The sequence below is a fragment of the Cebidichthys violaceus genome, unplaced genomic scaffold (assembly GCF_023349555.1).
Source record: "Cebidichthys violaceus isolate CVI_PGR_0920_01 unplaced genomic scaffold, fCebVio1.0.p SCAF_5, whole genome shotgun sequence".
In the NCBI taxonomy this organism is placed as follows: Eukaryota; Metazoa; Chordata; class Actinopteri; order Perciformes; family Stichaeidae; genus Cebidichthys; species Cebidichthys violaceus.
The window spans coordinates 6083126-6096598 of NW_027176705.1; the positions used below are offsets into that span (position 1 = coordinate 6083126).

The following is a 13473-nucleotide window of genomic DNA, read 5'->3' on the forward strand; positions in this document are numbered from 1 at the left end:
TCTGTGTGCATGTACTGTATGTGTTTGTGTAACACTATTAGTGTTCTGTGGAGGGAGCAGATATTAGCATAAAGGATGGCTTTATATAGCACCAAAAACTCCCCCCACTGTGAGAGACCCCCAGCACGTGCACGTCACGTACACAAACACACACATTTATAGTAATGACCTATTTTGTTAAGCACACTGAACATTCCAAGTACACAACAATAAACTCCTAATTTGTTATGTACTAGAGACATTTAAAAGGAGAACATAAGGGAGGGAGGAGGAGAGAGAGGAGAAAGAAAGAGGGAAGAAGAAAAAGAGCTGCATGTGTAGAGAAAAATAATGAGGAAAGAAACATTAAACAAGATTTAAGGACAGACAGAGACACGTAAGGACAAAGGACAGAAAGGCTCATGGACAGTTAAAGCAAATAAGAGAGACACAGAAAACAATACACAGAAACAGGAGACAGTCGAGAGGATAAAGACAGAGAGGACGCATAATGAAGGACTTCTCTACTCCTTAACAGCCAATACAGGATGCTGTCCATGAAATCACAGTGACCCCTGTTGGCTGTCTAGAAAACGCCATTCTGGATATTGGCAAAAACAAATGACACACAGGTTAAAGTTCTCTCCATTTCACGTCAGTGTAATACAAGTGTTATGTGGGTGAAATATAAAGCCGGATTTACTTCTTTGTCAAGGTGTTCCTGCAGTCACATTATAGATTCTTCCATTATGGGAGATCATTTATAGCTCACCTATACTGCAGCAGAAGATTTATAAATGCAAAATGTGGTGTAGTGTATATTACAGATAATATTTCACATATTAACATAGTGATTAAATAGCTCTGACCCAGAATAAGAGTTATAAAGGAATATCTTTAAAAAATGAAATATACTTAGAATGTTGTTGAAACAAGGGTTATATGTTATCTAAACATCTGATAAACTCTGACTTCTCCACCAAACTTAGCCAGGTTTTAAAGTATTTTTTTCATAAAAATCACAAAATGAATGTTAACTGCAATTTATTCCTTCTGAATTATATAATAATTATTGTTGAGGGTTCAATTTCTGTTAGAATAGCCCATATTTGAACTACTATTGAAAGAAAAATCCACCAAGACTCTTCGGCAAAGGAGGCAAAACACAACAACTGCTGCTGAATAAATAAATCAATGAAATAATAAAGCAATGCAGATCATAATATAACCTCCATAGCCGCTGAAGTAACATGGTTCTTTCATTATATGCTCAAAAACTGATTTGTAGGTTTTTAGCCAAAATCTGCGCTATACATCAATAGAATAAAAAACAAGACAGCGTGAAACAGAGTGAAAGAGGAAGAGACAGAATCAGAGGGTGAGACGGAAACCTACAGCGTGTCATCAGCTGAAACATAATTTCTGAGTCACTACATCGTCTAGTATTTTATACACCAACACAGACACAAAGTCTAACAGTAGTATAAACACTGCAGACATTCTGTCACACTAACTGCTGAATTATTAAAGTTGTTTTTGATAGGTATCACCCGGTGACAATTTATGTCAACTGACAAATTCATTTTCAGAGCTACTTTCATAAAGTTGCTTACCCAGCCCTCCAATTTCTGTTTACATTTCATGTTCTGATACACTTTGTACATTTCCTGCTCCCTTTAAGTCTCACTATCTGTGTGACTTCCTCCTCTCTTCTCCCTCTCATCTCTCTCTGTTCCCCGCTCATTTTTCTCTCATAATTTTTGTCCCCCTCTACTTCTCTACCATCCACACAGTGTTTGTTTGCTCTTCATCTCCCTCAGATTGGAGCAGAATTCCCATCGGTATCTTGAACCGCATTTAATCAGCAGATTTCCAGTTTTCCCAGCTTCACAATCCAATCCCACGCACACAAACACACATTCATATCTCAGCTAAGATATTACTCTCTCTCACTTACCTTCTCACTCCACCACCTCCATAATTCTTAATAAATTATGCATAAATACAGAACTGCAGAGATTCACATAAAAGAGTCAACAGTAACACCAACAGCTCTGTGAGGCTGCAATGTCCACTGTAAAGCAGATTGTAAGTTTGAGCATGGATCAAAGTTTTGGTACGACCAACTGATAACCATTGTCATCAGTGAGGTTACTAAACACATCACATCATGTTGTACATTTTGCTCTGTATAACTATCTCTTGAAATGCCAAAACTACAGTCAAAATTAAATTACATTTTGGATGTTGAAAAATCATTATGAAACAAGCAGATGTTGCTCTGAGTGTAGGACATCCATGTAATGTAGTTATGGGTAATGGCTGCTTTCAACTAATACTCACACATACAATGATTGTGATGTGACAAACAAAATTAACACACACACACACACACGTTGGAATCCCACAAATCTCAAAGAGGAGTCACACAAGCTAACAGATGACAGAGGTAGGTTAAAATCCAGACATCCTTGCATACATAATGACTTGCCCGTTCAAATTCTAGTGAAGGCAGCTGGTGTGTTTTAAGGGAATTAGACCTGAGGTTGTTCTGGGAATACACACACACGCACACACACACACAAGGACATATTCACAGATGCTGGGAAGATCTTAGACATATGTTGGGGTCCATCCAAACGCAGCAGGGGATGCTAGAAGCATCAAACAGTTGCTTGTATTTGTCTTTTTGTGCACAGATCGAGGAGGCATGTTTGTACTTGTGTGTGCGTGAAAGTGCCAAGGTGAATGTGTGTCTACGTGCTTTATACACAAATGCAAACGTGAGTATATATCGTGTATGGTGTTTAGAAGCATTTAGCCCACCTTTGCAATAAGGCTGAAGGGTTCACGGCAGGAAGGTGGCAGTGCTGATGTCACTTCCTGTGCCAGGTCAGGTACTTCCTGCTGTAGATACAGCTCTAACATGGATGCCAGCTGAGCCAGACCTTGTTTCTTGTGCTCGGACATGGAACTCAGGTCTGTTTTTTTAATAAAAAAACAAGAATTAGAGTCGAATACCTCCATCAACCAGTCATATTGAAGTTTACATCCATGTCCGTCCAAAATGTCTTCACTTTGTCATTTTATCAGATTTTACATTTTTGCTTCAATATAGTGGAGAGAGCAACTTTTTTTTTTTTTTTTTTTTAACAACACTGGCATTAGACTTGGGCAAAACATATACATATTTACACACACACACACACACACACACACACACACACACACACACACACACACACACACACACACACACACACACACACACACACACTTTTGGAGGAGAGACTTACGTGACTCATGCTCCTCCAAAGTGTAGAGCTCCTCACTACTGCTCTTAGATGGACTTAACTAGAAATAAAAAGAAGAGTCGGTATTAGCATGTTATTGTAGTGTTTCTCTGCAATTGTTACATTGTGTGGCACTCACTGTTGCATGAAGTCCTTTAAAAGCTGAGAAAAGCAGCTTTGTTTTGTTGCACAGATTTTTTTAATCAATGCATTGACTTTCAAGGGGAGCAAGTGGAATTTTCTTAAAACAGACTTCGGTGCATTTAATACGTTTGTGGAAGTAAACACATTAATAACTCAAAATATCTGACGTTACCAAGTTTTCATAACAAAGAAGTAAAGTACATTCCTCCACAACTATAAAGTAAAAGGCATGACTAGCCATTTTTGCATCTTCCATCCACAGTGAGAAACATACCAAGGCAAAGATGAGTCTAGCCGCCAGACGGACTGAGTCAGTGGGAATTCTGGGTAGGAGGCTTTTCAGACATTTACACTCTCTCTTGTGGACAGACCATGCTTGTTTCTGCAGGAGAAGGGAAATTCAACAAATTGATCCAAAAACACACACACTTACATTCATATGTGCACACACAGACATACACACTATACCTGGCAAGTGGTATTGCAGTAGCGAGCCATCTTGCACTGGGAACACCGCAACAAGGTCTCACGTCTAGACAGAAGGAGAAAGAAAAACAGTTAATTCTGCTGCCTGTTAGGCTGGAGGTAGAAAAAAATGTTAAAGCTTTTCTCAACAAGGATTCAGTGAGCTGGAATGGGACCAGCACTTTAGATTTAAAAAAATCACTGACGTCAAACTTTCATTTCTGTTGCACCATGTTAGTGTTTGGATAGAAACTGTTCCACCGCTGAGTTTTGTTCATATTTTAGCTGCTACACTACCAAACATATGCACATATCTGCTCAAGCATCCTTTATGTTCCTGCCATTGTCTTGACCTTTTCCCCAATGTCTTATCCTTTTCTATTTGCTGTAAAAAGTTGACTGTGTGCATCCATTATCTAGTTTTATCTACCCACCCATCTTGTCTAAGAGCAATACATTAGTGTACACTCTCCTCACTGTCACAGCCTGTTAGTATCACAGCACTTGCATGTGTCTGATCGCCTGTGTGCGTTTGCTGTGCGTGTCCAATAGTGGTGTTTGTCTGTGTGTGTGTGTGTGTGTGTGTGTGTGTGTGTGTGCGTGCGTGCATGTGTCTTTTTCTGCCTCCGAGGTCTGCTGTGTTTCTCAGTGTGTGACACCGCTGTCCTTTCCAGTTTGCCTGTCAAGTCTAATAACAAGCCATTGCACAGCAGTGACTGTCTGCTTCACACAGCCAATTACAGTCAGTAGTGAGAGCAACACTAAGAACACACACACACAAGACACAAAGTGAGTCATAGGAACTCTGTAGTGAGTTTGTGAGTGTCTGTTTGCGCATAGGTTGATATGATCCATATAGATTACATACATAAGGACTGCGCTTGCAAAATACTATTGCAGTTTGATTTTTTAAAATTTTGCCTAGATTGATCGGGAGAGAGAGAGAAAGAGAGAGAGAACGCTGTTCAAAATCCCTTTGACATTTGTAAGAACACTAACAATATGACAGAAAGGAGACAGGCATGAAAAACATGCAGACAATAAAAGCCCTAGCTGAAATCAAACCAGGAACTTTGTGATTGCATGGTCTGCATCTGCGACCACTAGATGACAAGGTCGCCCCATATAGCAGGTTCTTCCAAGACTATAACCTCTAATCTCACCTCTGTAACAACAGATTTTTGGACCGTGTGTGTCTGGACAGCTTGACAATCTCATTTTACATCGTATTTCTGGGCTCAGGTTCAGGTACATCTGCCAGATGCTCGGTCTCACAACTATGATTTCCTCTTATTAAACATGGTCATAATGAAAGTCTCTGCAATTTACACATACAAGTAATGACAACTGGCAACTCCAACATGCTTGGCATCTTGCATTAAATTTTGTGAGTGTGAAGGATTTCTCTGCATTACTCGTGTCATTCCAACATTGGAGCACAAGTGCAGAGTCAGGCTGAGCCTGAGGCTCGTTTGGCATGAGCTCATATACAGTAAGAAGTCGCTCTGTGTGGTTTATCATATGAGAGAGATGGAGAGAAAATGATAAAATACTGCTAATTAGATCCGACAATGGATGGTATTATGAGCTTACCCACACAAATGAGGTAATGGAGAACATGCTATGATGGATGATAATACATTAGCCCAGGGCTTATCGTCCTGAATATGGGACATTTGATTAGATTGGACATACTTATGAATGCTGTAGATGACATTATGAGGACCTTAAAGGCAATGTCAGACGTATAATATGAACACACACTCACACAGCGTGGGTCTGACAGAAGGCTGTTGCCTGTTAATATTAGTGACAAAAGTTAAGTGTTTCTTCTGACCATTTATCAGTGCACCAGATTGGACTGTTGTATTTGGCTAGAGGCCCCACACAGGCTTCAACAAGTTACCAAAACACACTCCTTTATTTTGTTCTCTCCTCCTCGCCCTCTTATTTTCTGTGATTTACAGCTTTCCTCTCCATCCGTCTCCTCCTTTACCTCTTCTTACCCAGCTCTTGTTGTGCTGCTGTGTCTTATTTAGGATGAACTTTCCAGCCTGGAACCCAATGGTTAGAATAATAGTCTCACCCTGGCACAGAGGTTCAAGAAAACACTGCTATTCTTGTCACGTTGAGACCAACCAGAAACAGGGAAGCCACCAACAGTTTAAGAAGCACATGCCTGCAGTATGGGACACAATGCAATAACAACAGATAGGGGCAGGCCAGACCTAAACACGGACAGGTTCTGTGCAGCTTCAACAGATGAACTGAGAACATAACTCAGACACTAAGAGTTTGGTCACATCGCAAGCTGCCAGCCACAGGAAGTCCATCCATCCAGACAGCACGGCTGATGCTGACCATGACACCGTTCTTAGTTCTAAACATGTTCCCTGCAGCTGAACTTTGTGGGAAAGGTTGCCCTTCAGAAGACAATCGCATGCTGACAGAGCTACACTGTGTTCATGTATAGGTTGTTTTGATATCAGATACAGTAGATTTCCATAACTAAACCTGTCAAAATGTGTTTATATCTTTGGATATATCAAGGAGCTACAATTCTCACCTACTGTAATGGTGCTTGACTTAACATTCATAAACATATCTGTGGGGATCAATGCTGATATATTGGTTGTTCTTAAGTGAAAAGACCAGGAAACGACACAACTTTAAACAAGATTTAACATCAAGGGGCAGCTTACATCCATGTCCAAAATGGGCACCTGATGATATACGCCACCAGACGATAGAAATTTGATTCTGCCACACTGTTTGTACTGGGGAATCAACTACAGGCCGTTGCAATGTTGAAATCAATGAGCAGGACAGTTTTATGGCAACACTGAGTGTACACGACTGCTGCGTCAATGTGATGAAGTAACTTCATTTGACAGGTATCCAATTCACTGGATACTGCCAAAAAACAGGCTTTCCCATATGGTTATTATATTTGTACAGTTTCTCAAATTGAGTTAGAAAATGTAATATATCAAGATATGTAATACCACTGTCAGTTCTGACAGTAATGAAATACAGATGCAACAACTGAGTTACTGAGAGGAGAGAGAGAGTGACAGACAAACAGACAGAGACCCAGACGGAACATCAGCCCAATACTGTATAATATACATTATTGTATTAGTAGTTACATATTATGTAGTTACTAAGAAACATTAATGCACAGCTGCACCTCAGCAACTGTTGTTATGGTGACCACCTCCAGGCTGATAAGCTCTCAGCATTTTCAAGGTATCCACTTAGACACACACACACACACACACACACACACACACACACACACAGTATAGATATCGGTCACATGATTCAGGTATATCAGCAGGACTGCAAAGGTTGTATCATGGCTAAACATAATTGAATATTTCCCCTAGGGTTGTATGACACTCATGAAAACAGATATTTTTTTCTCATTTCAAGTGGGAGAGTGGGACAGTAGAAATATGACACACTAATGTTTACTGTTGACTCTCTCTCTCTCTCTCTCTCTCTCTCTCTCTCTCTCTCTCTCTCTCTCTCTCTCTCTCTCTCTCTCTCTCTCTCTCTCTCTCTCTCTCTCTCTCTCTCCAATTGGCAACGTGATTTCATGACCATCTGAAATCTTGAATTTTAGCTCCATCATAAGTATGCAAGACGATATCGGCACGTCATTTCCTGAGATGTGACAGACAAAGTTGATGCCGTAGTGCTGATCGACAAACAACTCCGTGGGTCGGACGAGTTTGAGTAAGCTTACTAGAAAATATCACAGGTTTGGGCAGGCGGGTTTATTGGCAAAAATCCAATACCGTGCATCCTGAAACCACAACGACAATAAAAACAAATTTTTTTACAGTAACATCTTGTAGTTCAAGAGTTCAGCCAACTGTTGTTCCGAATGACTGTTTCTTCATGAATCCCAAATGACAAACAGTATGCAAACACCCACATACATTCTGTACAATTCACACACATTACTCCTTGATTCAAATACACAGAGACGACTCCGTTCTGGCCTCCAGGCAATAACCAACAAGAACATACGCCGCTACATACAGTACGATACGCACACTGATTCGACGTAGTCCAAATATAGACGTGGATAATAACAACAGAACAAGAGGGATCAAAATAAACCGGAAAAGACGGCAAGAAATATATAAACATCCTTATATAGTTTTTGTCAGTTCATTAGCATTCAGCGGAGCCATACTTAAGAATAACAACAATCATTTTCATACAGAGATTATTATGATTTCTCCCATGAAGCACATCGGCCTCATCTTCAGCCATGTTCTATTATTATGTTCCCTCTTTTCCTCTATCATCTCCCACCCTCTCTTCATCCCTTTCTTTCCCTCTCACTTTCTTCCCGATGCCTTTTTTCTGCCCTTCTTCTCCCTCCGTGTCAGATGTTGTGTGAAGTGATGGTCTTGTGGACAGCAGGTCCATGGTTGGACTGCAGGCACAGTATTAAAACTCATGAATAACATTATATGGGTTTCATTAAGAACATGTAGAAGACTGAATTAAAAAATAGACACTCTCTCTGCAGCCCCTCCTCTTCCTCTCAATGTAATATTCTCCTATTTGGTTTCTTTTTTCCCCCTTAACATAGTAATTGGGTCGTTCTCTCTGCCATGTCTCATTTTATCAGTCATATACTACACACCAGGGGTGGAATAATAATCAAACTTATCAAAATATCTGGATTACAAAATTTAGCTGTTACAAGTTATTTATTTATTAACAGCTTAAGTTGCATACTTAGCAAAAATGGACCTGCTACTTTTTGCTACTTTGTTTGATATGATTTTCAAAGGAATATCTTTGGATCATTCACTGTTGTTTGAACAAAATAATCAATATGAGAATGCACCTTGGGTTCTAGAACAATGACGTGCTTTTATATGTAATCCATGAATTAATCTACAATGAGAATGACATGGAGAGCCTTATTTTCTCAAAAACACACAGAGACAAAAAGCAGGGAGCCAATAGATTCAAGATGATGTCACTAATTGTAAAGAACACTGGTTGCTTTAATTTTGTGCTATTTTGCTCAAATTAAACATTATCTATCTCTAAATAACTTCAGGTGTATTTTGTAAAAAAAAATATATAAATTGGCAAAAAGTTTTAAAAAGAAGACAACTTAGGCAAGTCACTGAAGTAATGAGACAATCAATATATACTATATTTCCATATAATATAGTATGTATATTGTGCCTACTTCATTTTTGTTTTCTTCCTCAAAACAACAGCACTATATTTGTTTGAACATACAAATTAGCCAATTCTGAAGTTGTGCAAAATGTCAAAGATGCTGTCATCATCAACTCCTGAAAAGTAGATTGTTTTCAAAGATAAGGGCCTTGTGCAGGGACAGACAGGAAAGAATAAAGGACATAAAACTGTCACCAGACAGTAGAGGAAGTGACTGAAAGACGCTGGTTTTCCTCATTGATATGCACAAGCACAAATGTGTGCACTCAGATCTGTGTATATGTGGTCAATTCTGTTAAATCTATGCTATCAGACACCTAATTAGGCCTACCTCAGCATGTCTCTGTTGGTGTGTGTGTGTGTGTGTGTGTGTGTGTGTGTAGCATGGTAATTAATTTCCCGTGAGTATTGGTTGCTGTGCTGCAGTCATGAGAGAGATTTAGTTCTGTGTTTTGTGTGTTTTGTGTGTGTGTGTGTGTGTTTTGTGTGTGTGTGTGTGTGTGTGTGTGTGTGTGTGTGTGTGTGTGTGTGTGTGTGTGTGTGTGTGTGTGTGTGTGTGTGTGTTAATAATTAGTGGGGTCCTCTTTTCTGGGCTGTCCGGCCGTGCCTGAGTGAATTTTCTCATTTCCAGGCTGAGTGGCCAACACAGCATGGTACGATTCACTCCCCCACATGACAGCTAGTGGTGTGCGAGTGCATGTATGAACATAAATTCCTGACAAATATGAACATAAATCAGCAACATTCCAGATGCCTTCAAGGTGGTTGAAGATTACTAGAAAACCAGAACAGCACTTGATGTTTCACATACAGAAACCTGTCTCTGGTCCACTCGAGCCACTTCTTGTATATCTTATAGTGAAGACGACCATTAAACAAATGAGCTCTTCCTCATGCAGCAGAGCCAATTCTCTCTTTGCCAGCACTTCTACTGCTGTGTGTTACAAAGCACATGTGAGAGAATGTAAGCATGAGAATTCAACAAATGAGCTTCCAGAAGAGACACTACTGCCATCCAGTGTTGCCTATGTGCTACGATAGTCCAGCCTATGCAGATCTGAACCACTCAGTACACTGTAGGCATCCACAGCTCAGCTACACATCAACATGCGAGTTTAGTGTAGACTGGTGACCGGCATGTAAAGCACTGCTGCCAGTGTGTGTGATTGTTTGAGCGAGAGAGAGAGTGAGAGACACCAGCTGTGCTGCATCCTCAGCATCCTGGAGCCCTTGCTGGGTTTTTAATAGTTGTTTAGAGGATGATTCACTGACACTGGAGGGGACTCTTATGGGACGAGTCTCCTCATGGCCTAATTATCATGATGATGAGAGTGCATATGCAGACACACACACGCACATGTCCACAAATCATGACCTGAAGGAAACATCTATCCTTTTGTAAAAGTACCTAAAGACCTTTTCAGAACACGTTGGTCTCTTTAGTGTAGGTTGAGTCATTTCTATGGAAGTTAACTAACCCTAAACAATTCTATGTACTAAGTAGAAAATTCAAACATAAAACAGATAAGATAAAACATAATCTGGTAAATCCAGGTTGATGCAAATGCTAAAAATCTGATATACACAAAATGCAAAAAACGGAGAAAAGATAACAGGTTAGGATTTATCATTCTGATATTATATTGGTGAGGCATGTACAATAACTTAATTTTAGTGTGAATAGTTTAAGTATTGGAGCTCTTCCATGCAATGTGCTCAAGGTGATACCAAGAAATTTAAAAGCTATTTTAAAAACATACTAGAAGTCGGAGTAAAGAAAGACAATAAACCAGCAGAAATGTGAGCACTGATGTGGTTTGATCCCAGTTAAAAGCCTGACAGTTGAATTTTGAACAACCAGAATTTAAATTTAACAGAGCTATGCAAGTAAAAAGGGGATTAATCATCTGAGTTGGCTGTGACAAAGGCATGAATAACTTTCTTGGTGTCCTAGAATGAAATAGTAGATCTGAACCTCTGGTAGGAGCATGGCTGAGCCAGTTTTATGATATGTTGATTGAAATTCAAACAAGAAGCCACAAAAACACTAAACTCAGAAATACAGGCACTTATCAATATTTTACTGAAGGGGAAAACCTCCAGATTGGTCATGGACAACAGCAATTCATACCTTTTCAAAAGGAGTAAGTGAAAGACAGAAATCATGTTCATACTTTTATCTCAGACGTCATTAAGAAAACTAATCCTGTCCACGTAGGGCTTAAATTGTTTCCTTTTTACCTTTTTTGCATTTGGGTTTGAGACATAAGAATTTACAAGTATCAGATGCGCTGTCTGTGTATAAGATCAGTGGAATAATGTGCATCCAGAGGGAGCCCTTTCATTTTATTCAAATTTCTACTGGGAACTAACAAACACGGTTCTGCACTTCCTGGAAAAACACCACGACTTCCATTAACTATGTTGCTCTAAGCTGAACCACCCCACAACAAATAAATGTTCATCATAAGGGCCGACAAAAAACTCTGGTAAGAAATGTGGTCCTCACAAGTATAGTTAAGATGATACACGCAGGTGATTTACTTGATGAATACTAAGCATTTACACACATGGGGAGGCGTGTTCCCAATTTACAGCAAATTACTTGGTTCGCAAATTATACAGCTGTGTGTGTGTGTGTGTGTGTGTGTGTGTGTGTGTGTGTGTGTGTGTGTGTTTTGCCAACACCAAGATGTTTTGAGACACCTGGGTATCTAACTGCAGGAGGCTGGGGAAACTAGTGGGAGATGGAAAACATGGGGGGGGGGGGGGGGGGGGGGAGCAGATGCAAGCAAAATAATCTACATCAGGAATGAGGCAGAGGCTCTTTCCCCCTCTGAGGGATGAGAAGATGGTGGAAGAAAATAGGTGAATGAGGGGAGAAGTAAAGCAGGTGGGAAGAAAAACTGGGGAAAGAGAAGAGGAAGATATAGATGTCGGAAGTAGCAGATGGGAGGATAAATCGAGGGGAAGATACAGTGGGAAAGAGGAGGAAGAGGAGCGCTGACTCGCCTTTTCAACCTTTTCTCTCCTCTCATCTGCTCGAGCTCCTCTTTCTGTCGGCTCGTCTAACTGCATCTAAAGTAGTAATCTGTATGCTTCACATACCACTGCATCCATACACTCCTATCAGTTAGAGTGTGTGTGTGTGTGTGTGTGTGTGTGTGTGTGTGTGTGTGTGTGCAAGCGACATGCGGAAGAGGGGGGAAAAAAGAGGGTGCCTGCATAAGCAAGAGATAAAATGTATGAAAAAGTGGGCGTGAGTACGAGAGACGGGGTGGATGTTTGACAAAGAGACAGTTTGTGCCAGAAGATAGAATGAAGACAGACAATGAACTGAGACAAGATCATAATGCAGTGTGAGCGTGAAAAAATGAAGAGAAAATATTCACCCAAGTGTGTGACGTACAAAGCTGTCTAAAGGTGCGTTCAGACAAAACGTGAAGCAAATATTAAATGCAAAATCAGTGAAAAGATGAGCAAATGAGAAGATGATTAAAATCAAGAAAATAATATGATCCCTATGTTTTATGAATCTGCTTCATAAACATTAAGGCCGTCATTAATGATAAACGTTGGCGATTCAAAGGATAACAGCATGGCACGATATAAACTTGTGTTTGTGACAACTTTTTGGACTAGATGCCAGTAGCACCTCCTCTGGTGCTATCCAATGTGACCGACTCTTCGTCTGACAGCCTGCAGCAGCAAAGATGCTCCGTGGCGAGCTAAGACTTTATGACAAGTGCATAGAATGCATACAAAGATACATGACGGACATAGCAGCCAGGTGTCTCACGCCAACAAGCTGTAACCGTGCTCGGCCTGTGATTAGCTCAGGCGGGTGTGTGGGTGGGACCTCGACACTGCAGCTACTTCACAGAATTTCGTAGGAGTGGGAGGAAGTGGAGACGTGTCGTTCATCTTTTTATACACAGTCTATTACCAGAAAACACTTTTTATTTTTCTGACTGCTTAGAATCTGATGTTTTCATATGGCAGAAGATGAACAAAGTCATTAAAACACGTGTTTTACATGTTAAACATTAGACTCGTGTAGGCTACAGGAGCGGCATATGATGCATTGAGGAAAACACATCAGTAATGAATAAGGTTAAGTATCAACATGGTCAGAGTATATGTTGCTTCCTAGCTACATCCTTGCACATGAAACACATAAGCCAAAATCTTTCTACACGTTCAGTCTGGACCAGTTTGACACATCACTGATTATTTAACATAAACACACTTGGATCAGTTTTGGGTTCACACTGGAGGAAAAGGCTGTGACATAATCTCCGTCTCCATACATTCATCAGTTTGTTGATCTCAATTACTGACGAGGACTTTTTGTGCTTTTCGTCGTATTTAC

The 13473-nt window shown here is 40.2% G+C and overlaps 1 protein-coding gene across 1 annotated transcript in view; it reads right to left on the reverse strand.

Annotated features, from left to right (window-relative positions):
• The window catches only part of smyd3 (SET and MYND domain containing 3), a 71001-nt gene that overhangs the window by 51270 nt on the left and 6258 nt on the right, over nt 1-13473 (reverse strand). The window contains exons 2-5 of the mRNA XM_068730659.1: nt 3885-3948; nt 3691-3798; nt 3276-3333; nt 2806-2960 (exon numbers count right to left, since the gene is read on the reverse strand). Coding sequence (XP_068586760.1) covers nt 2806-2960; nt 3276-3333; nt 3691-3798; nt 3885-3948 — 385 coding nt within the window. The remainder of the gene's footprint in view (nt 1-2805; nt 2961-3275; nt 3334-3690; nt 3799-3884; nt 3949-13473) is intronic.